Source organism: Empidonax traillii, unplaced genomic scaffold (genome assembly GCF_003031625.1).
Source record: "Empidonax traillii isolate 1590-97213 ecotype Southwest subspecies unplaced genomic scaffold, ASM303162v1 scaffold373:size1354568, whole genome shotgun sequence".
NCBI lineage: Eukaryota > Metazoa > Chordata > Aves > Passeriformes > Tyrannidae > Empidonax > Empidonax traillii.
In genome coordinates this window covers 374,009-400,852 of record NW_020955566.1, presented here as the reverse complement: position 1 = coordinate 400,852, position 26,844 = coordinate 374,009, and the positions used below count along the sequence as shown (strand labels likewise).

Sequence of the window (26,844 nt, the reverse complement as noted above, 5' to 3'; positions counted from 1 at the left end):
TAAAGTCTTTCTTGTACAGTGCATAATTAATTAAGTATTGGAACTCTGTGCAGAAGGACTTAATCAATGTTTAGAATTTATTAGGTTTAAAAAGCAATTACACAAAGGCATGGAAGAACAATCTGTCAAGGATTATTAAATTAAAATATTTTACTATGGAATTTGACGACGTCTGAAAGGCAACTATTGGACACAAAACAGTACAATTGAACAGTTGCCATTCCATTTTAAAATCAATAATGCTATGGTGCTTCTTGAATCAACTGTGCTCACCTTGGGTTCAAGTGCACTCAGGTCCGTTATTCAGCTTTTGATGGCTTCTGACAAGTGATCAGCTTTGTAAAGCCCAAACAGCTAAGTCTTGATGGTAGGAATATATCTTAGAATGCAGAGATCTCAAAACTGGAGAATTATGTGTCTACTGGAGCTAAACTCTGTTCTGCTGGGAGCAGTAGTATGTTTTGCTCTTCCCTGTCCATCAAACTCCATTGTAGCAGAAAGCTCATTTCAACCTCCCCTTTTTCCTTTTCCTTCACAAAAATGTAGTGAATTTTTATATCCTACCAAGAATTGCATCAGTCTTGATTAAAACTTTCATTTCTAGAGTAGAGCCAAGCAGGTGTTCAGATTGTAACTAAGAAAAAGATTCTTCTGATTTATATATGCCATACTTCTGTGAATATTTTAGATAGTCACTTCTTAACAAATAGGACTTGTGATTTGATTTTTTTTATCGGAATGTTATCAACTATCATTAAAAAATGTGAGAGCTTAATGTCTTTGGTTTATGAATGAACTATCATTATTTAGAACAGATCTTTGTGATGAGCAGTCCCCGGTGCTAGCAATTGTGTTGATACAACCTGAGGTTGCTCTGTTTAGGAAGCAGAGTATTTACCAGCTTCCTGAACTCAGTGTTCAGGCATTCTTCCTACAGCTGTGGGCTGTGCCTAGTATCCTCTTTATCCTTGCTTTTATGAAAAAAGGAAGGAGGCATTTTGCGAAGATATTATAGACTGATTGAGAACCAGTTCAAAATTTCTATCTTAAAGCAGATTGCCACAAATAATTGTGCTGATGAACAACTCAATATGGAATCCGCAAATGGAGCTGATAGCACCTGTGTAATGTTGCAGTCCAGAAAATAGACTTGGTGGTGGTTTGTTTTTTTCTGGTTTTGGTGGTTTTTTAATTTTTTATTTTTAGGCTAAACTTTTGCTTTGCTTTGTTGCATGTCATTGTGGGACAGCAGTGAAGCTGTTAAAACAATCCAAGTCTTCAAAGATCTCTGTCCTATCAGCCAAAAGACACTTATTCCTTGGCAGACCTTTGATTTCAACACTGGTGAGGCCACTCCTGGAGTACTGTGTGCAGCTCGAGGCTCCCCAGCAAAAGAGAGACATGGATGTACTGGGAGAAATCCAACAAAGGGACATGAAGATGGGGAAGGAACTGGAGCATCTCCCTTATGTGGAAAGGCTGAGAGAGCTGGGAGTGTTTAACATAGAGAAGAGCAGGCTCCTGAGGATCTTGCCAGTTTACAGAAATATCTGAAAGGAGGGCACAAGAAGGATGGAGCTAGACACTTTTCAGTGATGCCCAGTGACAGAACAAGAGGCAATGGGCACAAACTGAAAACACAGGTGGTTCATCCTGAATGTCACAAATCACTTTTTTGTTACTATGAGAGTGACTGACTACAGATTAGGCACAGATTACCCACAGAGATTGTGAACTCTCCTTCCATCCCTGGAGATATTCAAAAGCTATCTGAATACAGTGCTGGGCACCTGGCTATAGGTAGCCCTGTCTGAGTAACAGGGTTGGACCAAATGACCTCCAGAGGTTCCTTTCAACCTTTATTGTTCTGTGTTTTATAGAAAGGTACTCCACACTGTTGCTTTGAATAACTAAGAAATTCTGCAGGATTTGTTATTTAGCTACGGCCTCATTTTTTATTAAAGATCCATTCCTTTGATTCCAGATAACTTTTTGGAGATAAAGACTACAGGTCTTTCAGTTCAATATCCTACTATATGGGACATAAGCTGTCATTTACTTCTACAAATTAGACTTCTAAACAGATGAAGTAGGCATCTACTTTCATAATGGGGTTGTATGGGTACATCCTTTGAGCCCATCACCCCAGGCTTGTTCTTTCCTTTTTCAGTGAAGACAGAATGTAAGATGACTGTTATCTTAGCTAAGAGGCTACGAAAGGTGCAAGGCTGTATGGTTTTCTGTACGATCTGTTACTTAGTGACAAAATAACTCCACTGAGTGTTCTGTGTAATTTAGTTTTCAAGTTTCATCTGAAATAGGAACTCAGACTTTCTAAAATAAATGTTCATATCTGTACATTCCTTTTGAAGCCTGTATTTCAAGGGTATTTTGTTGGGGTTTTTTTTCAGTAGGATGATGTATTTTAGAAATTTTTTTTTAATTTTTATTTAGCATACAGATGCAGAGGCATGATTTTTCTTACAGAAAGATTGTGGATAGCAGATTATATCAAAATCTGTGGCAGAAATGGAAATGCGCATAGCAATTCATGAATGTAGATTATTTCAGTGGCACCTACCAAGAATGTAATTGTTTCAGAATTCTGCAGAGTAGTTCCATAGGATCCAGTTCACATTTTTATGAAATGCTATTCTGTAGGCTTCCAACTATGATATTTGTAAAACAGTCCCGTCACCACTCTTTTCAGGACTCTAATTTCAGTCAAGTCATTGCCTCCATCAGATAGAGCTAGTTGACTACATTTTGAATGCATATATGGATATTTGAAGGAGAGTCTAAAAGCAGTCTAGCTAATACCTAAAACTCTGAGGTGTTTGTCCATCTGTATGCTGGCAACCACATTATTAATTTTAGAGTCATGTTAATAAGGTTGTGGCTATGTAGATAAGAGGAACTACTAAGGGTAGGAGGTGAATTCTGTGTTTCAAAGTGCTCTAGCACTTTGTGTCCCAGCCTGAGAGGGCAGAGCAGTTGAAGAATGTGTGGTACTACTGACAAAATATGGTCCAGTTCAGATGCTGGGGCTATGTGTATGTTCCTCAGTGTGATAGATGTAGCATATAGACAGAATTTCAAAGGGCATGCAATTCTTGACATGTAACATTCCTTTTTAGTTGTATAATACCTGAAATAAGACATGTAATTAAGAAAAACTAATGGTTTAATATACTGATCTAAATCCTGAAGTCATGACAACTGTCTGTATTTCGAGATCCCTTGGTTAGATTCTTCTCTTAGCGTGATAACATTTTGCGTCTATTTCCCTCAATGGTCACGTCCTTCATTTCCCCCCTGTGGTGGGATTTTTCCCTTTTTTCTTGTTGGAAATAGATAACAGTTATGTCTCTGAGGCTTCTGGAACCTTTTTTTTTTTTTTCTTTTGCTACCTTGTAAGTTAATTAGCTGTTGTGGTTTATGAGTGTCACTCCCTAATTTAGTCAACCCTCTCCTCCCCCTCTGATGGGAGGTACAAAATGCAGAGATCACAGGTTGAGATAAAAATGATTTACTGGAAACAGCAATGAGATAAGAAAAAAAATAGGAACAGCAACGATATGAATAACAAAAGTATACAAAAAGACGGGGATTTGCAAGCAAAAATTGCTCACCTACTGGGACAGTGAACAACATGTCAGACAGACTGTCCTACACCCATGTTTTTCCCCCAAGCCCGAGACAATGAAAAACAATGGGGGACAGACTCTCCGGTCAGTACCTGCCTTACCCCACTCCTCCCTTTGCCAGTGGTTCCCCCAGTAAGGGAAGACTCCCTGCTTCTTCTGGGTAGCAAGGGAGAGTACTTCTTCTCTGCTCCCCGGCCATGACATAAGATGGTATTGAATAGCAGAATGTCTTTGCCAGGCCCACATGGCTCCAGGATCCCCCCAGCCCAGCCATGGCTACTGTGAAAAATTAATGCTATCCTTGGAGAAAACCAGGACATTAGCAAGTGAGGTAAAAACTTCTAGAGGCAGTAGGAGGTATCAGAGTTTTCACTGGAAAGTGCAATATTTCAAACAAGGAAGACAAGTAATATGTATCCTCTGCTTCTTATTGCTGCCACCTACATAAGGATGCGACCTCAAGTCTCCTGAACAAGTATCACGTAAGTTTGCAGTACTTTAGTTTATTGCATGATTGTAGAACTCTGCATACAATTCCTGCAGGAGTTTCCTAGAGTAGATATATTTTATGCTTACACATTTTTCCTTACTGTTGCCTTAAGTAGTGCTATAACACTATGCATAATGCCCTCTTGGGTGAAAATTCCTGAGGGAATTAGCCAGTTCATTTGCATCATTGTTTCTTGATTTGAAAGTAGGGAGTTAAATAATGCCTGTTAAACTGTCGATTTTTTTTTTTTTTTAACGTTTGCCTATCTGGGTATTATCTCTGTTACAAGACTTACAATGAATAAATATTTCTTTCTAATGCTGGAAAAAGCAAATATACTTTTTTTCTGTTTCTGCCCCTATTAGCATCCAGTTCAAGGCTGCCAGTGCAAGTTTAAGGAAATTATTAAATTCATATAATTTCACTTCTGTTTATTGTGACTGAAAAGAAAATTATTTTGTTTCTTGTAAAATAATGATTTGCAAAGTTCCAAGATAGTCATAAAGCATTACTATATTTTCATTACATAAGGCATGAAGATGGCATGGAACCTCTACTCCAGAGATGTCCAGGTCTTTTAGGGGAATCTGCAATTCTAGCAAGACAGGCAACTCAAAATCATGCTTTGACAGTTTTTAAGAAATTTGAGTGGTCTGCTAAAGTGTGTAACTGCAGGAGAAAACAGTCACATGATTCTGAGATCTGTAACCCCTAGATATGCCCTTCTGGGCTCTTCTTAGAGCATAACCAGGAAAAGTGGACCTTTGCTGGTAACCTTCTCTTCATCCAGTAGCTCAAATGTCATTCTATTCATTTGGAACATGGGATATTGAGTTCTCATGTTGATAGTTTAAGCCTACTTTTGCTTTTGCATGTGTAGTAAGCCGTGTGTGTAGTTTTAATGGTACAGGAGAATGCTAACTATTCTGTTAAATCTGTGCTAAAAAGAATTCAAGGCCAACCGGGTTGTGTGGGTAGAGTGCTAAGACAGACAAAAGATGAGGTTATGTAGCTTTGTAACCCATTTGCCAGGACCCTGGTTATCAGTCCTTCTTCCAAAAACTGTTTTTCGTCTTAGCTCAGTGATTTCATTTTTTCAGAATACCAGGTTCTTTTCTGCAATGTGGCATGTCCACAAGAGCATCATGCTGCCTAGCAAGTGCAGAGTACTAAAAGTGAGATGATTCAAATTTATGTCTCCATCAATTCAGAAGGGACTTGAATCTGGTTCCTTCAGACCCTGTGTGAGGTGTTTAGGTCCTTAAGGTCCTCTTTGGTTGTATCCTAGACAACAAAACTCAAAGACCTCGAGGTCGTTTATTCTGTGTCCCAATCTTAGGCAAAATTTATTGTGCTTAATTTCAGTTCAGGGAAATCCTCTTGATAATTATATTTACGCCTAGTTTTGTCAAGAATCATCAGTGAGCCAGAAATTTTAATCCTACATTTTCTTGACAGGACTTCTCATCTATATCCATCTCCTTCAGAAGTCAGTAGCATATTATTATTATAGCGTATTTTATACTCTCAAATATTTGAAGCATGAATAAGAATTTGGAACAATCATACTGTAAAAGCTTGGAAAATAATTTCATTTGTGAAGTAGTATAGAGAATTAAACAGTGGCAATACACTGGGTAAATAATATTTGGCACTGAAGGTTTGTGCTGGCGAAGAAAGGAATGAAGAAAGGGGGAAAAAAAAGAAAGGTATAACCAGATTGTATTTAAGGAAAGATTTGTGTGAGTTTGGTCTTTTAGCATTTTTGCATAATAATTGAAATGGCCCCTACTAATACCTTAGCAAGCCTATTCTGTTATTTTAAGTGAAATTCTTATGACAATGTGCAAATCATGAGAAATAAATTTAGCTTACATAATGCATTCTGGAACTTCTATTTTGCGAATTATTTGCTGAAAAGAAGGAATAAGCCAAGATTTCCAGCTCCATTAACATATACAATCACCTTGTTATATTTCGTAAAAGTGTGATTACATCATATATTTAAAAATATATCTTTTGGAGGAATATACTTATTTATATTCTAAGATAATGTTATTTTTATAATAAACCAGTAGTCTTTGATAATTTTGGTGCATATAGTTAGACAAAAGCCGTCACAAAAATACTTAGGTTTTAGATTGGTTCTTTATTGTTCAACATTGGGACATATTGACATATTTTTTTAAGATTTTCTATTGTTAAAATCCAGTTCAGAATGCTAACCTGACCACGGTGACTGAAGCATGTTGCATGATATTTTAAATATGACTCCAGTGTATTTGTACAATTAACATTAGGATCTTTACTCAGGTTGTATATTTTAAAAAGAAAAAAATCTAGAAGGCTAACATGCTGACAGATTTGACTGAAGAGCAAAAGTTTTGAGAATACAGGCAATAAATGCAAAACCTCTCTATTTTTTGGCTGTGTTTTATTATATGTTCTTTTCATTGTGAATTGACTATGCTTGATAGTAAATATGCTTCCTGAATTCATGAGTGTTTTCGCTAAATATTAAGAATTAACTGAGAACGTATTTGTGTTTACTTTGTCAGTAAAAAGAGAGGAGGATGATTTTGAAGAAAAGAAATCCATTAAGAAACGAATCAAAGAATTAAAAGTTTTGGACCCAAAGATTGCACAGAATCTGTGTAAGTAAATTCTAGTTTGTTTTTTTTTTTCCCCCCACAAAGTAATGTATAAATGTTTCATATAAATGTCTTTCTCTTGTCTGATTGCCTGGTAAGCATTTCTTGTTTAAAGTGTGTGAGAATATGTGCATATTGTTTTTAAGCCCAAGCTTGGGAGTTGATACAACTGAAACACTTAAAAAGACCCAGAAAACAGTTGAAGATTATTCCTTGTTCAACCAAGTACAAGCATACAGCTGTTTATCTAATTATCTATCTATATTTTCACCATATTCATCAAGGAATGTCCTTCCCCGCATTTCCCCACCCCCTGGCAAAAAAGGACAATAATGTCCACAGGATGTTTGGCCATCTCATGTACTTTATATATCGTATATAGGCAATAGTTAGTATTATGCAGTAATATGCAAACGAAGAAGATAAAGTTTTGGCAGAGTGGAGTGCTTTGCAGTGTAGGTTCCTAAATGCCAGCAGAGATAAAATAGGAAATTACTGGATTACAGTGAATGGTCAAGGAGTGTTTATAAGAGCATTTTGTTTTCTGTTTATATGGTTTTAGTTTGTCACAGTGCTTCTTGAAGAGAAAGCTCTGATGTGACTGTTAAAGAAAAAGATGTCATTGTCACCTCAGTACAAAATGTTGTAACAGCAGGGATTCTCCTTCAGAGCAGACTTGTCACTGACTGCTTATGGAAGTCTTTTGTGATGCTAGATGTTGTGCATAACAAACAGGTGGAGAAGGCTGGAATTGAAGGAGAGCAGTAATTAAAAATATGTTAAAAATTATTATCTCTTACCTATATTACTTTACATAGTGTTTGTTAACCTGGAGATGCTATAATCTGTTTTACTGGTGTTTTCTAAGTAGAAACAAGATTGTTGTCTTGTTTTTTCATTATTTGTGGAATCTTTACTTTAGCAATTTTCCTTGGATCTTTCCGAGTGCCTTATGAGGAAATCAGAATGATGATATTGGAAGTAGATGAAACACAGCTATCAGAGTCCATGATTCAGGTAAGGAAAAACACATTTAAAATCCCAATATTTCAGGGGAAGCTTCTTAGTAGAAAAAAACTGTAGCTAAAAAAACCTCTTAATGTAAACTTTTGGCTAATAAATCACTGTAAGAATATTTTTTTCTGTGAACTGTAGATTTTTTCAGTATCTGAAATGCTAATATTTTTATAAAATCAGCTTGTGCTGCTTTTGGCTGAGATACAGTTAGTTTTCTTTACAGTGGCTAGTATGAGGTTGTGTTTTGGATTTGTGCTGAACACAGGGTTGATAATATAGAAATGTTTTCATTATTGGTGAGCAGTGCTTACACAGAGCCAAGGCCTTTTATGCTTTTCAAAATACCACTCTGGCAAGGAAGTTGAGGGTGCGTGGGATGTTGGAAGGACACCAAGACAGGTGACCTAGGTTGACAAAAAGGATACTGCAGACCATATGACATCATACTCAGTATATAAAGTGGGAGAAAGAAGGAGGAAGGGAGAACGTTTGGAGTGATGGTGTTTGTCTTCTCAAGTTGCCATAGCATATGATGGGCCCTGCTGTCCTGGAGATGGCTGAACACCTGCCTGCCCATGGGAAGCTGTAAATTAATTCCTTGTTTTGCTTTGCTTTTGTGCACAGGTTTTGCTTTCCCTATTAAGCTGCCCTTATCTCAACCCATGAGTTTTTGAGCTTCTACCCTTCTGATTCTCTCCTCAGTCCTGCTGGTGGGGGAGTGAGCGAGTGGCTGTGTGGAGCTTGGTGGCTGTCTGAGATTAAGCCATGATGTAACACCCCAGTACCAAAGCATTAAGCTTTACTGGGAATATTACTTATATTTAACACTCCTAAGAGTTCCCACTGAATTTTTGCAGAGTCTTTAGTTCTTTAATACCTTGAGTTTGTGTAAAGAGAATATACTACGTGCATTTTCCTAAGAAACTTCTTTTAATTTAGTGAGAAAATAGGTATTTTGGCAAAAGGTTCACAGCAGTAACATACAACCAAGGAGAAGTACCCAGCAAACATCAACTCACAACTTAATGAAATACAACCCATCGGTTTTAGGCTACCCAGAAGAGATAAAGGAAAGAGTAAAGAAAGAAAGGAGATTAAGAGATAATGGAGTAAAAAAAGGAGTAAAGAAAGAGAGAAGAAGAGAGAGGGGGGTTCAGACAGTCAGGCTCTCCAGGAGGGTGTTGTGAGTGGGCTCCTGGGCCGTTTGACTGACAGATCATGTGCCTTCTCTCTTGGAGTCCTGACCATGAGGATTCCAACCTGGCCCCGCCACACAGAGTTGGTTGATTCGACCCAATGAGATACAAATCCAGGCTCTCCCACACAACACAGCTGAATTTATATTCTCTATTTTCCATATTGTCCACACCTAAACTGAGATTTTTCCTTGGGTACATATGAGATTTTGTTTCTTCCCTAATGAATAATTTTTTCTTTACTTTGTTTCTACCTCTGTCTTATCTGCACAAGTTTGTGGTTTGTTTGGTTGTTTTTTTCGACCTTTTTTTGTTTGTTAGAGCTGATACAGTCCAAGATCTTGCCTTAGGACATTCACAGTGACCACTTTTCTTCCATGGAGTTTATTTAGATAGTGTCTTCCCTTTCTATATTATATATTTAAAGCACAAAGTATGAATCTCTATGGGGCCAAAAGAAAATGGAAGTTCTTCTATACACAGTGATATTCAAGGGTCTACAAGCTGAAGAATTTAATAAAATAAATACAAATGCATCATTATATAATCATGGGAAAAAATAATTTGGAAGGGATATCTGGAAGTCATTTGAGCCAAGGCCCTGCTCAAAGTCAGGTCAATTAGAGCAGGGCCTTTTACGTTCAGTTTTTTTTTTTCTCCAAGGCTGGAGACTCCATAGACTTTCTGGGCACCTTTTAAAGTGTTGAACAACACTTGTGGTAAAAATCATTCTTTGTTTATCTAAGTGGAATTTTTATTGTTGTAACTTGTGACCTTGGTCTTCTATTGCTCAACTCTATGAGGAACTTAATTGCATCTCCTTTGTACTCTCCAGTTGGGTATCTGAACACAGTAAGTTCCTATGAGTCTTGCTTTCTTAGAGTTCTACAACCAGCTTCTCTCAACCTGTCCTTACCATATTCCCAAGTCATTCTGATGGGTATCCATTAAATTTGGTAAGAACTGTCTTTAGAAATATTATCTGTCTTTTGTGCAGGACTCTTGTATGCTGCAATATACTTTATTTTATTTGCTGTAATAGAAGAAATTCTCTGTGGTAGCATGAAAAGCTGAGATGTAGAATATGCTATGCTCTTATGTTCAGCTTGGGCCCTGTCTTGGGTAGTACATGCTTGCTCTGAGACTCTCTTGTCCCATTTGATCTTAGCACTATTTTTCAATGGTTTAAATTTAGCTTGTTAGCAAAATAAGTACTCAATAATAATGAAGCAAGCAGTTTTTAATAAATAAATATTATATATCAGAATTATGAAAAACTGTCATCTGGATAATTGCAATATATAGTATTTAAAGAAGGCAAAACATACTTTTGCATCTAGACTCTGGGGAGAACGATCATGAAACCATTAATGGATAATTAATTAATGGCAAACTTCAATGTGAAATTGCAATAAGCCAAGAAGAGAAACTTTGTTTTCATTGAGAATTTTTTTATTTTCTATTAACAATTTTAAATTCTTCTGTGGCCTGTTATTTTCATTATAATTGTATATGCCTTGGTATAAAAAATGTCTAATTTTCTGTATATTTAAAGCATCTAAGACAACCTAGCCCCACGGTAATATCTGTGTGGTAGGCATGCTTAACAATAGGAGATACTTTTGACACTATGCTGATTATCCTGTGGCTCTATTAACGGGTATTACCAGTAAAGTATGTTGAAAGTCAGTGTATCCCATAACCTCTCGTGGCATCAAAATTGAGTCCATAGTGGTTTTGACAGTGTTTGAATCTTTTTGTGTTTGCTTTTGGAGAGGAGGGAACAATGTTATTTAAGTATAGGGTAAGAGAAGCAGCTGCTGTGGTTGTGTGAAAGTCAGTATAGTGGGATACAAGTGATAATGCTCACAATGTCCTGTATGAACACAGTCATATAACTGACTCAAGAATATAGATTCCATTTTTTTGCCAAATGATTAAACACTTGAAGACCTAAGTCAGATGGAAAACTCAGTATAACTTTGGCTCCAAATTTAATTTGCAAGTTTGGCTGCAATAATTTTTATCAAATGGTTTCATCCAAGTTGCTTGTTTCTGGGTAAAACAAAACTATAATAACTTTGAAAAAGGGACTATCTGAGTTTAACCTTGAAAAACGACTTAAGACACCCATCTTCCTCTGAAAGTGGCAGACTAATGTCCCTTGTTGCTTCAAAAACTTGGTAACCACCTTCATATATCCTTAGGTTACTAAATAAATGTAAGTATCCAGCTGTATGTCTCTATTTCTATCTTTAAAAAGATATTTTAAAACCTTCTCACTTATGAGTTATGGCCATGGTATAAAAATGTGGTCCTGTGTATTTTGTGATTCTAAGAAGAGTGAAAACATATATAGGTTTGGAAGCATATGGCTATTTTTCCTCATTTATATAAGACATCTTAGACAGTACAGAACTTCTCCTTTCTTGAAAGTTCTTGCTTTCATCAGTTTTTTTTGTCTAGCTTTGAATATTGTTCAGTGTATCCTAATATTGCTTTTCTAAAGTTGGAAATTTGTCCTTAATCCAACTCTTGTTATGTTTAAGAAATAAAGTGTTTTTATTCTCAGTCTCTTTTTGCCCTCTCTCCTGTCGCCCCCAGTTCGTTAGAAATTAAATCTATTGCTGAAAGATGTAAAAACTCCAAAAGTCATCTTGTAATCCAAAAACTCATTGACTAATTATTGGAATGTTTCTGTGACTTAATCTAAATTCTTTTTCCTGCTTATTCTCTGATATTCAAAATGTGTTTTGTCCATAGCTGTTCTAGAGCTTTATCTGAATACCATACAGCTGCTTTGATATCAGCTCCTCCTTCAGTTTTGGTTACTTTTTTTTTTTGTTTGTTTTCTGATGCTCAATATTGAAAATATCCATGCAAGGCTTGAGTGTTTCTGGTTTTTGAAAGTTTTTTGGTTGGTTTTTCTACATGTGAAAACTATTTCAGCATCAAACAATACCATTGTAATCTCAGTAAATATTAGGGAATTCTAGTATATAACTATATATATATATAACATGTGGATGTTATATACAAAAAAAAAAAGGTGTTATGAATTTCTAATTTAAAATGTATCTTCTTACACTCTGTACTCTTTCATTTTTGCTTAATGTTACTGATTTAGTGCTGGACACCTTAATCCATAATTAATAGATGTAGTCTTTTTTGCAAAAATATTTTCCAAACGTATCCAAAGGATATGTATGACTGCTGTCATGCTGAAAATCAGTTTGACCGTGTCCACATCAAACTCATAAAATTTAAGTTTACATTATTGTTTCAAACGTCATCATTTATGCATTTTTAATAGTTTTCCTTTTTCTTAGCAAAACTCCTATTTAAGCAAGGACACTCTGTTGAAGCAGTCTACTTAGGGCTATTTTTTGGCTATTACTTAAAGAGTGAAATTCTCTCATCTTAAACTAGGGAAGTATGTTAAGCGAAGCATAGGTATGGCTTTTTATATTTCTGGCCCCAGAGAGGTAATTTTTATATGATATTGGAATCTTTAGTGGATAAAATTAGGGGTTTCTTTAAAAGACTTTCAGATGGAAATCCTGTCTACCAACTTAAATAAATTCTTTTGGCTTCGTTGTGTATCACCAAAGCTATTTACTTGAGGAGTAAAAAAAGAGATTTTGACAACCAAAATGTCTGCCTTTTCAGTCAGATAAAAGGGAAGTGCTTGAGTCAGTCTTTCTGATTCTTTCTTGAAATACTGTAGTAGCTGGGGGAATAGCTGTTTGCTTGACTGGCTTCAGTGTTAAAAGGACTGAACTTTCATTCAAAAGAGTGAACTTACTAGTAGATGAGGGAGTGTTTTAAGAAAGAACAATCTTCCTCCTGTTTTTCTCGCTGTGATGGAAGCTGAGCCAATGTATAACCAGGAACACAAGAGTCATAAGCTGAGAAAGACAGCAGGCTAGGGGGACTGACAATTGCCTAGTAGTTATAGTCGGTGTATTGGGAAGGGGCAGAACTGAGCTACTGACTCAAATTATGTACCGTAATTAAATGTTTGAGAAGTTCTCTATTTCCAGAATCTCAGAAAAGCTGTTTTTAGCCAACCTAGCAGGATCTAAGTAGTGTAGGGGTCAGGTGCCTGATTGTAAGTGCCTCTATGTAGATATACATGTCTAAGTGTTCAGGAAGCTCCAGGGAATCAGAAGATTCTTCAGATGAACAGATGAATGTGAAATGTTTAGATTCCCTTACCTGTGTTCACAAGACAGTCACTTATGTAAGCATCCAGCTTCCCCATATGGACTTATGAATTCAGCTCTGAATTCCCACTTCGACTGAAGTTTTCAGGCTAGTAATGTAAGAAAGCAAGTGTAATGGGTTTAAGCTTTTGTTTTGAAATACTAGAAAATAAATTGTCCTTTTTGAAAATACTTTTTGTCTTGCATTAGTATTTCTTGCTCTCCTTTAGGTGGATATGTTACATTTGAAATTCTTGTTCTGTTTGCTTCATAGTGTTTTGTTTCATAGTGCCTGTTAAGCACATTCTTTCTTTAAAAACAGTGTTTAAAAAAACTAGAAGCATCTGTAGAATTAGCGAAAGGTGTTAGCTCGCAGTATTGCATCACTTGCTTTTTACACTCTCAGTTAATTTTGTGTGTTGCTTATTTACATTTTACTGCCTTCAGGGGAAAGTGTTGTCTTTGGAGTGTATGCTAATGATGCATATGTAATACCATTTGCTTACAATAATACAAGCAACATAAAATCTGAGATTTTTAAGCCTATTTTATTTTTTGTCATAGAATTTAATAAAACATCTTCCTGAGCAAGAACAATTGAATGCATTGTCCAAGTTCAAGAGCGAGTATAACAATTTGTCTGAGCCAGAGCAGTTTGGAGTTGTGGTGAGTTCTGTTTTATTGTCACCTTTTTTTTTGTCCTTTCTTAAAATACAGTTTTAATATAATACTATAGAAAAAAATGACAGCTACCTCATTCTAAATGTGAAGAGGTTCCAGACTGGGAGAAGATGTAAATTCTGCCTTTCAGTTGGACTTTTATGGATGCAGAAGGCCTGATCGTTGAAATATTACTGTTGAAATGATTTTGGATTCTCTTTTTCTTAAAAGAAGTAATTTATTTTGCCAAAAAATCAAACCAAAAAGACTTTTGCATTTTCTGTGGCAATGTTTCACTGGGAGGTATAGGACTCTTTTTGAATTTCTATAGCTAAAATAATTTGGTTTTACTTTTGTTTGCATTAATAAATCTTAACTTTTTCACTGAGGTTTTCTGCACTGATGTTTTTTTCTATTCTCCACATAAAGGAGAAGCAAATACTGTAGTAATGATCATGTTGATGTATTCTACCCACTGCCTCCTACGTTTTATAGCATGTTGTGTCAAGAGTTCGTATAGTCACTTTTTCCCTTCCTAGTGGGAAGGTAAGTTTGTAATATCTTCCAGGTTGAATTAACAAAGGAAGATTGGAGGTGAGAAAAGAAAATACTGCTAGTCCAGTGCTGGGACTTGATGCTTTTTGTGGAAATACCATTTCTATGTAATTTCTGTATAATTCATAATTCCTAATTGGTAATTATCTCATCCAGACAAACTCAGAGTAATGCTATATTATTTGCTGGTGCACATACCTTATATAGGTCTTTGACTTTTCTTGTCCATTCCTAGAGTTTCAAGCTAAGATGGTCATTGTTAGCTCGTCTTGGGGAATTTCCCTGTGAGGGAATAATACCTATTCAGTTAGATGAGACTCTCAATTGATGAGACGAGCTACACCAGTAACAGTATAGGTAGAGTTTTGCTCTCTGTGGCCCATCTGATAAAGTTGTCTTACAAAGTTGAGGTAATGTTATAACTCAGAAAAACGTTGCATAAAATAATGAATTCTTAGATCTTGAAAATTTGTGGAGCTTCTTTTCTGAAGGAACAGCCAGTTTCCCATGGAAAACTGCAAGTCCCTCCCTTCCCTAGTTAACCATGCAAAGCATTAAAAAAATCTGCAAACAAAACAAAACCCCATCATTAGGCACAATTTCTCTAGTGTCACACCTTCTATGCATCTAGTAGAGCTGACTTCAGAGAACAAACTTCAATCAGATTTTAACATGAAACATTTTTCATTTCTGTCCAAGGGGAAGATTTTTAATAAGTCACTTTTTTCACACTTGGAATATTAAATCCTATGCATTTGCTTTTTATCAAAGTTCTTCAATCTCCATTTGACTCGCTTGTATCTTTTGTTTTCTTGTTGTCCAGGAGGGGGGCTGAGAACTTCTACTCATTTCTGTAGGTGCTGCTGTTGACGCTAATATGAATCTTCACAATCTTGCTGGGTTTTTTTGTTTTGTTTTCCTTAAATTCTTGGTTTATGCCTCATTTTTTGCTGTATGTTTTAAATTAGGAGAATCAAACTTAAACACACAATAGAAGGCTTGAAGTTTTATCTTTTAGATGAGTAATGTCTTATGTTTTTTCATAGAATTTGGAGATCCCATGTTAATTAGCTCTAAAGTTGTGATTAGGGGAACAATTAAACTATTGGACTCCCAAGGAAAAGCCTAAATACTGAGTAAATGGCTAATTACTACTTGTGTGATAATAATTTTTTTAACGGTGCAAATCCATTGTCTTTCTGGCTTTGAATTCAAAACCAAGATATGATATTCTGGAAGAAAAAGCTAGACAGTAAGATACTGGCTTGCTGTGACTGTTAAAAGTTTCAAGCTAAGTTGATCAACATTTGTTATTGGCTTAAAGACATTGAGGGCATGACTCGAACAGAGGTTCAGGTTCCCCTCATGAGTGTGGCTTGTGGTTTTGGGGTTTTGTTTTGTTAGCTGTTTTTTTCTCTCTTGGTTGTGAGGTTTTTTTTGTAGTGGCTCTATGGGTTGCTTTTGTGGTTTATGTGTTCTCTTTTTTTTGAGTTATCACTTTTATGTTTTCTGTTCATTCAGCAGCAAGTATAAAATAAATCCCTTATTGCGCTTATCTTCTCTTCCAGAACTAGGTTTTCTTTAGATAAACTACTTTATTTTCTTGTAGGTTCTTTCTTTCATTGATGTCTCAGGCTGATGTCTCAGAACACAGATATTATCACCTATTACTGTGGAGTTTCATTTTTGTTTTGGAATTGTGGTTGTTTTTTCTGGGGGGGCTTGCATAGATTCATGAACTATTTTAGGAAAACTGTATTAATTCTTCTCATCTTACAAAGCACTTTAGCTTACTATCATTATCTTAAGTTGATGTTATATTGAATGCTGTATTTTGTTGCTCAAATTCACGTTGAAGTATGCTTGTGCTTGTCAAAATTTAAATACTCAATTGCATTTTGTTTTACCATAGTTCTTGTTTTGTACTTGACTTTACTCAGTGCAATAAACATCCTCCGAAACTTTTTTAAAACCTCCTTAACTTTCATATTATCTTCTTGGAGTTTTATTGATTATTACTGATACTGGATTATATCTCTTATAAAACTTGTTAATGATGAAGATTGTGTTTAGAAATGAATAGTCCTATGACAGCGCACGTGCAATGTGAGACCTGTTGGAGATGAGTGGGATTTCAACTTGATGTTCATTTTGGTTACTGTTGACAGAGGGTTGTTTTTTGGTGGATTTTACATTTTTTATTGGATACTTTCTCTAAAGGACAGTATAAGTATTATGTTGCTTTAGGACTTAAGACATCAGCAATAGTGATTTGTTTTGCAGGTAGTTCTTTTCTACTGAGAAAAGAGTACTGGTTTAGAGAAAATTTTTTCTAATTTTTGGTGTAGTGTCTGTCATCATATCAAATAAACAATGTTTAAGGAGTATATAATTTAGTAATGTTAATCTCATTTGTATTCAGTGAAGTTGATATAGTAGTTACTAGTCAGAATTATTCATTGTGATTGCTACTTTAAGGGCAGTAATCTGTATAACGGATTTTCATTGGTGAACTATTACCATATGACTGTTCAATATATTATTTATAGGGAAATTGGGTATGAGCATGTTACAGGGTTCAGAACTTGATTGTCTAGCAGACATCCCTGCAACTCTGGGTCTGACGTCTCAGTGCATTTTTGGAGTCACAAAGGGGCATGGCAGTGTTTGGTCCCATATTAGGTGGCTCCAGATCTTAGCCACCACCCTCCCCAAGTTATTTTGGGATACAGTTTCTTTAGATGAGTGTCATTATATTAAAAGTATAATTATTTGGACAATTGTGTGCCGTTACGATAGGCTAGGTTTGCTTGCTGCTACAGCTGAGAGTGTTATGAAACTGTAGTTCCCCAACTCTCCAGCAGCACACATCTAGCTATCCTCCCTCTCCTGCCCACACAGCAACACTATGGCTTCAGGCCTACTCATGCCAACATATATTGATTGTTGCACCAGGAACCATTCAAAAAACTAGTTCTGATTTGATAGTGCTGCATGGATGGAGTTGAATCCAGTACTGAATTCCAGCATGAGACAACAGGAACAGGTTGCCGGGAGAATTTGTGGATGCCTCATTCGTGAAAGTGTCCAAGGCCAGGTTGGCTGGGACTTTGAGCAGTCTGGTCTAGTGAAAATGTCCCTGCCCATTACAGAGGGTTGGAAATACATGATTTTTAAGGTCACTTCCAACCCAAACCATTCTATGATGTTATATAGACTCAGCAGTGCCTTTAATCCTTAGTGGTGTAAAATGGTCCTGGACCATAATAAATTTATTATGTGGTTTGATATCCATACATGCAATCATGTTTTTAAAAAATCACAGTTTTGATGTTGTTTATAAACACTTCTGATCTAAAAAGTTGCTAATACTTTACAGGATGCTATTAGAAGACATTTGACCTCAAGTGTAGGCAAGTGTACTAGCAGTCTCACACCTGAGAATACTGATATAGTGATACATGTGATAGCTCCTGCTGTATTTCTTTACTTATGACTTGAGATGTTTGGAAAGATGATCCCATATGGTTTGGTAGTGAAAAAAAAGAAGCAGATTTTTCCTCAATCACTTACATTTACTGAAAGATAAAATTGAGGGAATTACAAAATATTGTTTCAGAAATAATTAGTGCTCAGGCGTTGTGAAATACACTGATAGCAAACCCAAATAGAATTTGGCAAGCGATCCTCATGTGGCTTCACAGCTTGTTCGTTGATGGATGTGTTTTTAATGAGTTTGTACCAAAGGAAAAGATTTCACTAGAGTAAACTGAAGATTAGAGTGAGTCCTGATGAAGGCTAGTTTGTCTTAAATAATTCAGCAGACAGTTAAATTGATCAATTCCATATTCAGCTGATGGTTTCACCTGGATGTCCTCACTGAGTATAACTTAAAACGTTTTAATGTGTTTTCACTGTTGTCTGAAAAATATCATTCTGTCACTATTTCTGTAGAGGTGTGCTCTGCCTTTCTGTAATACTTTATGCTTGGAAACAGCCATACCTAGGGGCATTTTGGTTTGTTTAAAATTCTGAAGTGCATCTGGGCTGTGAGATATTTTGATTGTGCTAATTTCTATCTGTAAACCTTATCTTCTGTGTCTTCTAGATGTCATGTATTTGCTGCCCTGCCTTGTCAGCTTTCTTTATCAGTATTTTCAGCCTTTCCAGGAGTGTTACCAGAGATTAACTTTCTATTATATGCCATTCCTGAGAGTTAAAAATTCTTTGTGATGAATTGCAGTCAAATTACTGAAGTTGTTTAGGAGAACATCCTTAACTCCTGTAATGTTGATGCATTTCAGTCCTTGAACCTTGATTAGGGTGGAGAACAAAGCTCCAGAAATACCTTCTGAAAGAGGCCATCGTGATCTGCACTGATCTGACTTTTTACAATTGCCATTGGATTGGATTGGATTACATTACTTCCTTTGCATTACTCAAAGATTGTGATGCCAAATTATAGAGAAGTGCTCCTATAAATGCTTCAGTACCAGGAGGTCTTATTCTTATCCTTGTTTAGTTCCAGTAAAACTATTTTGGGTAGTTAATCCAAAGACTAGTTTAAAAAATTTTATCTTACCGTTGTCTGATGTTAATTCAGATGGGTAGAAGTGGGTGGTTGTTATTTGTTCTAGCACACACATAGGCTAGCTCAGTTTTCTTCTTGGCAGATACCTCTGCAACTCCAAATCAGGAAGTTTGTTCCTCTGAAGGGTCCCCATCTTGTGCCTTCTGCCATTCACTTTTCAGATTCCTGTAAATGTCTCTAGAGCCTGTCCTGGATCTGATTTGATGTTTTTTCATCATTAGTAATGCAAGCTACCCCTGACCATTTGTGTTATGCTTCAAGTATCAGAAGGAAAACACTGATGTTTTGAGTAAGGACTGTGATCAGTACATGATTCTACCATTTTAAGTCTCAACAGTTTCAAGAGTTTCCTGGAATTTAGCCACCTAAATTGAGTGAGGTATCCAAATGACTGGCTAGTGTAGAGCAGCTGCGCTGAAAGAATCTTGAGGCTGGTTAGTACCTCTTAAATCCCTAGAGCTTAAAATAGCCCAAGTGATAGGACTTGCTTTCCTTGTAGATACAAGTGTGCTGAAGGCCTGAGCTTTTTTTGAAATGGGTCATGTCTGTCACACCAAAGACATCATAATCAGCTGGTCTGTTACCACTGCTTCAACAGCTGAGTAATATCAAATTCCACTTTTATGTGGGAATTGTTACAATGGTTCAATCTGATAGAAATTAATAAACTTTCTGCCATGGTTTTCAAACATTCCCATCCACACTTTGATCAGGTGTCTGTACCTTCATGGTCTATATTTTGGAACATTCCGTATAGTAGACTTGCTTTTCATTAGGCAATGGATTCCTGGTAGTAGCCAGACAGAAAATGAGGCATTTATTTTAGAGTTAAGCTGATCCAATTTTCCATATGGAGTGCAGCTACATGTGATTTACTTTTAGAAACTTTTCTCCATTTGGTTTGATGTATTATTTGATTTTAAATTCTTCAATGATATCTGCCCTTGATTTCTGGTGTAAATTTATTTATTTTTGCTATCTGCATGAATTAGAGGTTTTACAGATGTTTTTTTACTTATGTTAAACTCCTGACTTGATTTCCCATGAGGAGAGCTTTTCAGTCTAGTGGCATCTGCTCCATATGTGTCTTTTAATGAAAATAGCCTTTCAGACATCTGTTAGGCCTGCTAAAAATAAAAGAATTCAGAAAATTCAGACCCTTCGTGGATTATACCTTTTTAGGAAAATATTATTGTCTGAATTCAGCGTGGAGAAACAAAAGCTGTCTCTGCATTCCAGACTAATCAAGATGTCAGTACATCTAATTGTATTCTTTTGATAAGGCAAAGAAAAAAAAAGACTACTTTCTTTTCCTAGTAGAACATACCTTTCTGCAAATTTCAGCATGAAGACAGTAAACTCAGCTTATTTTGACAGCTGTGTTGTAGCCCCCATTGGCAATTCTGAGATCTGCTCACTGACCTTGCTGGTCTGTCTTTGTTGAACATAATGCAATCCTAAACAGTACCAGGGATTTTCTGCACTGTGTATCAGTGCACTGTCATCCACTAGACAAGGGAAGGCTGCCTGTATGCAGCTCGGAGGTAACTGATAGATGTTGTCCCTTTGTCATTTAAGATACACTCCCTTTGTTTCTGACCTGAATATCCTTTAGGAAAATCTTGGATGTGCAGGACAGTCAGTAGTGCAAATTCAAGCTCTTTATAATTCAAGCTGGAGAAACAATCGCAGAACATGCCCTCTGTCACAGCTAATACAGCTGAAAAGTCATGAATTCAATTGCTTGCATGTATAGATATATATATATATATGTGTATGGCATGTATATATATATATGTGTATATATGTATAGAAAGACTTTCTGATTTCTTGTAAGTAATTTTAATTTTGAGTTGGCAGGTCGTTTTGTTATCATTTATTTGAGAAAAAAAGAGTATGTCAAAGGTGAAGAAAAATATACTATTTCCACAAAGCCATAAAAACATCTCAACAAAAATACTATTCTTTTATTGTGAATTGACTTCCTATACACTGAAGTACTGTTTGATCTTTCCAGAATGATGCTGGTCTTCACTAAGATTTAGGCATGTTGGCTGTCCATTTCAAACTGAGAAGGATGTTCTTTTGTCTTCTTTAAAGATGATAAAACATCTGTTAAGGTATCAATCCTCTCTTATTGGAAGCTTTTTTTCTGCTTTTCAAGTGCCTGAGTCTGAAGAGAAGAGTGAGGAATTCACACTTTTTACCTCTGCACTCTGTAAAGTTCAATGACGTTGCAGTGGTGAAAGCCATACATTCTCCACAGGCATCCAGTTTACTCTCTTTAGTCGGCTTGGCTGTAACTGATATTTTACTTTTTGGATGGGAACACTTTCAGGTGGTCTGACAGCCTCAGTACTGCTGATCCTTTTAAGGAAGGTAGGAAACTGAAGCCCTTGCAGTGTTTTTCTTTATGAGCTTGTGACAGGAATGAATCCTCTTCAGTGATCAAAATGTAGTGTCATTGTAACTTCTGAGACTTGTTCCTTTACTTGATATCAACAAAGGAGACAGTGAAAGTACACATATATCAGATTGCACACTCTTGCAGTTGCCTTATGATTTATGATGTATTTGAGAGAAAAAGCTGTCTTTGCTGTTGGATGTGAGATCTATGAGAGTTACTACTGCGCAGCTCAACTCATGTGTCGGTTCCCATTTGGACTTGCACGTAGTGAGACTATTCTTGTATGCTATTACTTGAAAAATAGAACAATTCATTACCCTTAGACTGAGTTCTCTCTCTTGTGTAAGTTTCTACTTCAGCTTCCCTTTTTAGTTATTTGGATTGTCTGTTTTCAGGATTCCACTACAAAGTAGCCTTACGTCTTTATATGCTGATTATAAAAAAATGTAGGGCATTAACAGAAGCCTGTCAGCATTGCAACACTTAAATTCTTAGCAGCTCTTGTGGTGAGGTATATGGATTTTACAGTTTGAATATAATTATAGACTACCTGGCACAAAGAAAGCCATATATTACTAAGGCAACTCTCCATCTCTTTCTCTTTTCAATAATTGATTTGGCAAACAGGTAAACAGATAGTACCAACAACATGCATTGTACATGGATTTCAGACCATTTTGAATAATAATGATGATGATGATTATACTACTACTACTAACCCAGTGGCATTTCTGTTGTGCTTCTGGCATGTGTTTTGGTTTCTAAGTTTTTAGAGTACATATTTCTGCATTCATCCTTAAGAATTACATACTTACATATAAGACATCCTAAGTTATTGTAGTTCAAGTAGTTCTGATAAAAACTTTGCACCTTTTATGCATAGGTGCATGCTCATGTATGTGCAACACATCTTTGTGGTCTAAAGTACTTGATTATTTCAGTATGAAGGATCTGCCTACCTGAAAAGCCAATGCTCAATAAATGATGTGTCTTCTGCCGATTCTGTAGTGTCTTGAGCTCGGTACCATTTAATATCAATGCACCTTACACTGTATTTTGTTAGTTTCTATGGTTTAAGATTAATGAATTATCTCCATTGCACCCTGAGTGCAAATATTAAAAATCTGTATAACTTCAATGAAGCTTTATGGGTTTTTTCTAGTCTAGTCTCAATTTTTCCTGGCTAACTGAACAATCAAACTTAAAATTAGGAATATTGCTCTCGATATGCTACGAAGTAGTAGTACATGTGCAAATCTAGTAAAATAATTGAGGAAAAGGAGTTGAGTGATTTTTTGTGATGGAGCTGGGAGAATGACTTCATCACACTTGCCTCTGTCCAGTACCTTAATATTCTTTTAGGTAGTTATTCTTAAATTAGGTGTAAAGTTGTAAGAGTACTATGTTAATTTTATGTGTAGTTTAGGTATTTCTGTTTCACTGCAAAATGCCTTATTCAAATTCAAATCCCATTATCCTTGCTTATTCATACGTAAGTAAGAATTTTACCACACTTGTTGTATGCTATTTCATATATAATAATAGTGGAATATATGCCTACAGTGGGCACTGAGCTAATAATATTCCAGCTGTACATTTTAAGTGTTTTACTTTAGGACCAGGCTGGAGAAAGCCTGTGGACTAAAGCGCAAAAGTTGATTTTCAACCTAGTTTAATCTGAAAGACATCTTGTCTATGTGCTCTGCTTTGTGATGAAAAACAAAGGATGGTTAGTGGAAATCTTATTTTACATCAAGGTTTCATATATAAACTAAAATGCAAATGGTATGTTTACTTCAGTGGGACATCATCAGGTGGTTGCACAGCTAGGTAGGCATTTCTGAAGTGGATTAGTAACATAAAATGTTCGCTCTACCTGATTTTATTTTCTTCTATTGTCACAGTGAAACCAATAAAATAGACTGTAAATTCCATCCTCTTTGGCTTCTATATCAAACTGTTTGGATTAGACAGCCTTCAGTTTCACTTTATATTGAAAATGGAAGGAGTGTCACCTTTATCCTTTTCACTGAGTCTGTTTTGGGATGATCAGTACCATATGACTTAGGAACTTTTCACTGTCAGAGGAGTTTTCATATTGATAGACTAGGTACAGTTGAGAAATATTCTATAAAACCTCAGGTGTCGCTGTGGTTTGGAGCGGAATATTTCCAATTTAAAGGCAGGAGTTTAATGCCACTATATGAAGCCTATTACTTTGTAGGAGAGGTGCCAGTATTATTGCTTCTTTTCTTACACTGAGAAGTCCTGATATCTGGAAACCACAATATATTTTTTATTAAGGAAAAAAACCCCAGCAAAACAAACTTAGTTTAAGGTTTCAGGAATTGTGAAGGAATTCCTTGCTTTGAGAAGGAAAAAGAAAAGTATGGGGAAGGAGATCTTATGGAATTCATGAAATTGATGGGAAAACAAGGATAGGGAAAAATGAGATTAGTAACTCATAAAAGAATTTGAGACTAGTGTTTCTAGTATGGATGTAGTAATGTGCAAAGGACTTCTGGAATAAGAATTCAGTGACTTAATGTTTAAGAAGATTGAAACTTCTGTTGAAAATACATGACCAGTAAACCATAGAAAAGACCAAGTCTTTTAAGTATGATCTACAGAAGCTACTGTTTTCCTGGGAGCATTCTGCTCGGTATATATTAGCGTATGCTATATTATATGTTTCATAGCTGAGATTTTTCAAAACTGTTATATTCCTGCAAGTTTATAATAAACTGTTATTGGAATCATCTTTCAAATTTTTGCACCAGAAAATGAGATTTGCCTTTTTTTGGTACATCCTGAGTTATACGAAATTTGTGAACTACTTTCATTTCTTTGCAACTACTGGATCATAAACATGGATTAGTTTTATAGGATTTGGTATATGAGTTGACAGATGTGATATATGATGACACTTTATCTTTTATTGCTTACACATACTAGTTATTTGGAAAGGATGGGGGCAGTTCCTATTAACCACAAGATGGGATTTCAGTTGCTTACCCAAGTGTCTCTCATTCATTCATTCATTTGCTATCAGTTATAGCAGATATATTGCTTCTTCAAGCCTGTCACACCAATAAATCATTTCAGATTGTATGCATTTGTACAGTGCCAAAGTATACGATGAATTTTAAAGGAAATCTCCTGTTTTTCTTTTCAATCAGATGAGCAACGTGAAGAGACTTCGTCCACGGCTCAGTGCTATTCTTTTTAAGCTTCAGTTTGAGGAGCAGGTGAACAACATCAAACCTGACATCATGGCTGTCAGTGCTGCCTGTGAAGAGATAAAGAAGAGTAAAAGCTTTAGCAAGCTGCTGGAACTAGTATTGTTAATGGGAAACTACATGAATGCAGGTTCTCGGAATGCACAGACCTTTGGATATAATCTCAGCTCCCTATGTAAAGTGAGTTTTGAAAGTTCATGTTGAATATTACATTCACTTTTTCATTTGTTTTTACTATGGTGCTTAAATACTTGGGGTTTATGTTTTTCCTGCAGTTATTTGATTTCTATTTTTTTCATTATTGTTAGCATTAATCAATGGTTTGAACAATACAGCTAATCTGTGAATAGTCATCTTGAGAGGGGTTGGCATTTAAACTTTTAGATGATTTTGTTTTGAGGAAATACTAAAAAATCCAAATCCAAACTAAATAAAGTTATGAAAGGACTGTATCACTGTGATCATAGTAATGGTGTAGTTTTAATGTCTGAGCACTTCTAAGACATCTATCACATTTTAATATATTTTAATTCAGTTAGGTTTTCTCTTGGACATACATTTTCTCCTCATGGGATTCTCTTCTTTTGTTGCTCAGTTTCACCAGTTTCTTTTCTTCTAATTTTTCTTAAATTTTCACTCTTTCATCTTTTGTATAAGGCATATACAAGAAAGCATCTATGCTTTTCTGAGTGTTAATTTGTAATCCATTCTAATCCTAATTACCTTCCCCATATTTACTATTGTTATTTTTTTTCCTGTGCCCTCTGGTAGACTACTGCAAAATCTACAGAGAGCACATTTATATGTAATAGTTCTTATAAGAAAGGAATTATTTGGAAGGTTGTATGTACTCTGTCTTTACATTTCTTTATCATTTTGCACAAGAGAAAATACAATACATTAACTTTCACATTCTTTAACCACCCTTATGCTGCCATAGTTTGGAAGAATTCTTTCACTATGGTTTTTGAGTGTTGAATGTGATACCTATGACATAAATATTCATAAAGAATAAGTTATATACTTTCCTTGGTCTACAGTAAACATTAAGCATGGGTCATCCACCTGGAGAAATACAATTGTTGAGAAACATATTCAGAAGGAAGGTACTAAAGGTTTGCTCTCCAGCTAGGTGCATTTACTTTTTAGGTTTTACAAAAATCTGTCATATGTCTGCTTATATTCTCTGTATTTTAATGCACAAGACAACAAAAAAAGAAATATGACAACAAAAAAGAAATATGAAAACAATGTGAAGGTAATTTTTACAAGGAGTTTGCAGAGCAGGATCAAAAGTCAGAATTTATCTTGGAGGAATAATTTAAGATCTAGAATATGAAAATTTTAAAGATAACCACGGAGTACTACACATAGGAAAGAGAAATGATGAATTTCAGAACAAGGGTTCTGAACAAGGGTTCACTCTACAGAGCTCTGTCATTAAATGCATTTGATAATCTAGGATCTTATAGTTAAAATAGAAACACAGAGTATACTGGAAGGGACCAATCAGGATTATCAAGTCCAACTCCTGGCCCTGCACAGGACACTGCAAAAATCACACCGTGTGCCTGAAAGCATTGGCCAAACACTCCTTGAACTCTGTCAGACTTGGTGCTGTGACTACTTTTCTGGGAAACCTGTTCCAGTGCTCAAACACCCTGTGGGTTAAAAACCTTTTCCTGATATCAAGGCTAAACCTGCCCTAACTCAGCTTCATACTGTGTCCTTGAGTTCTGTCGCTGGTCATGAGTGAAGAGAACAGCTCCTGCCCCTCTGCTTCCCCTCCTGAGATTGTTGAAAATGGCAATGAGGTGTCCCCTCAATCTCCTCTTCTCTAGGCTGAACAAACCAGGTGACCTCAACCTCTCCTCATATGGCTTCTCTTCCAGACTCTTCATCCTCCTTTGAATGCTCTCCAACAGCTTAATGTATTTTTTATATTGCTGTGCCCAAAACTGTACACAATATTCAAGAAGAGGCCGCACCAGTGTAGAGCAGAGCAGGACAATCCCCTCCTTTGACTGGTTGTTGATGCTTTACCTGATGGCTCCCAGGACATGGTTGACCCTCCTGGCTGCCGGGGCACTCCAAGCTCCCTTTCCATAGTGCTGCTCTCTGTCCTCTTGTTTCCTGGTCTAAACGCACAACCGGGGTTGCCCTGCCGCAGATGCAGAATCCAGCAC

General features: G+C 36.1%; 1 protein-coding gene across 2 annotated transcripts in view; it reads left to right on the top strand.

The window, feature by feature from the left end:
- DIAPH3 (diaphanous related formin 3) overlaps positions 1-26,844 on the top strand; it is a 212,636-nt gene that overhangs the window by 73,659 nt on the left and 112,133 nt on the right. For both annotated transcript variants that reach the window (XM_027892890.1, XM_027892891.1), the window contains 4 exons: positions 6,696-6,791; positions 7,711-7,805; positions 13,771-13,872; positions 24,599-24,838. In XM_027892890.1, coding sequence (XP_027748691.1) covers positions 6,696-6,791; positions 7,711-7,805; positions 13,771-13,872; positions 24,599-24,838 — 533 coding nt within the window. The remainder of the gene's footprint in view (positions 1-6,695; positions 6,792-7,710; positions 7,806-13,770; positions 13,873-24,598; positions 24,839-26,844) is intronic.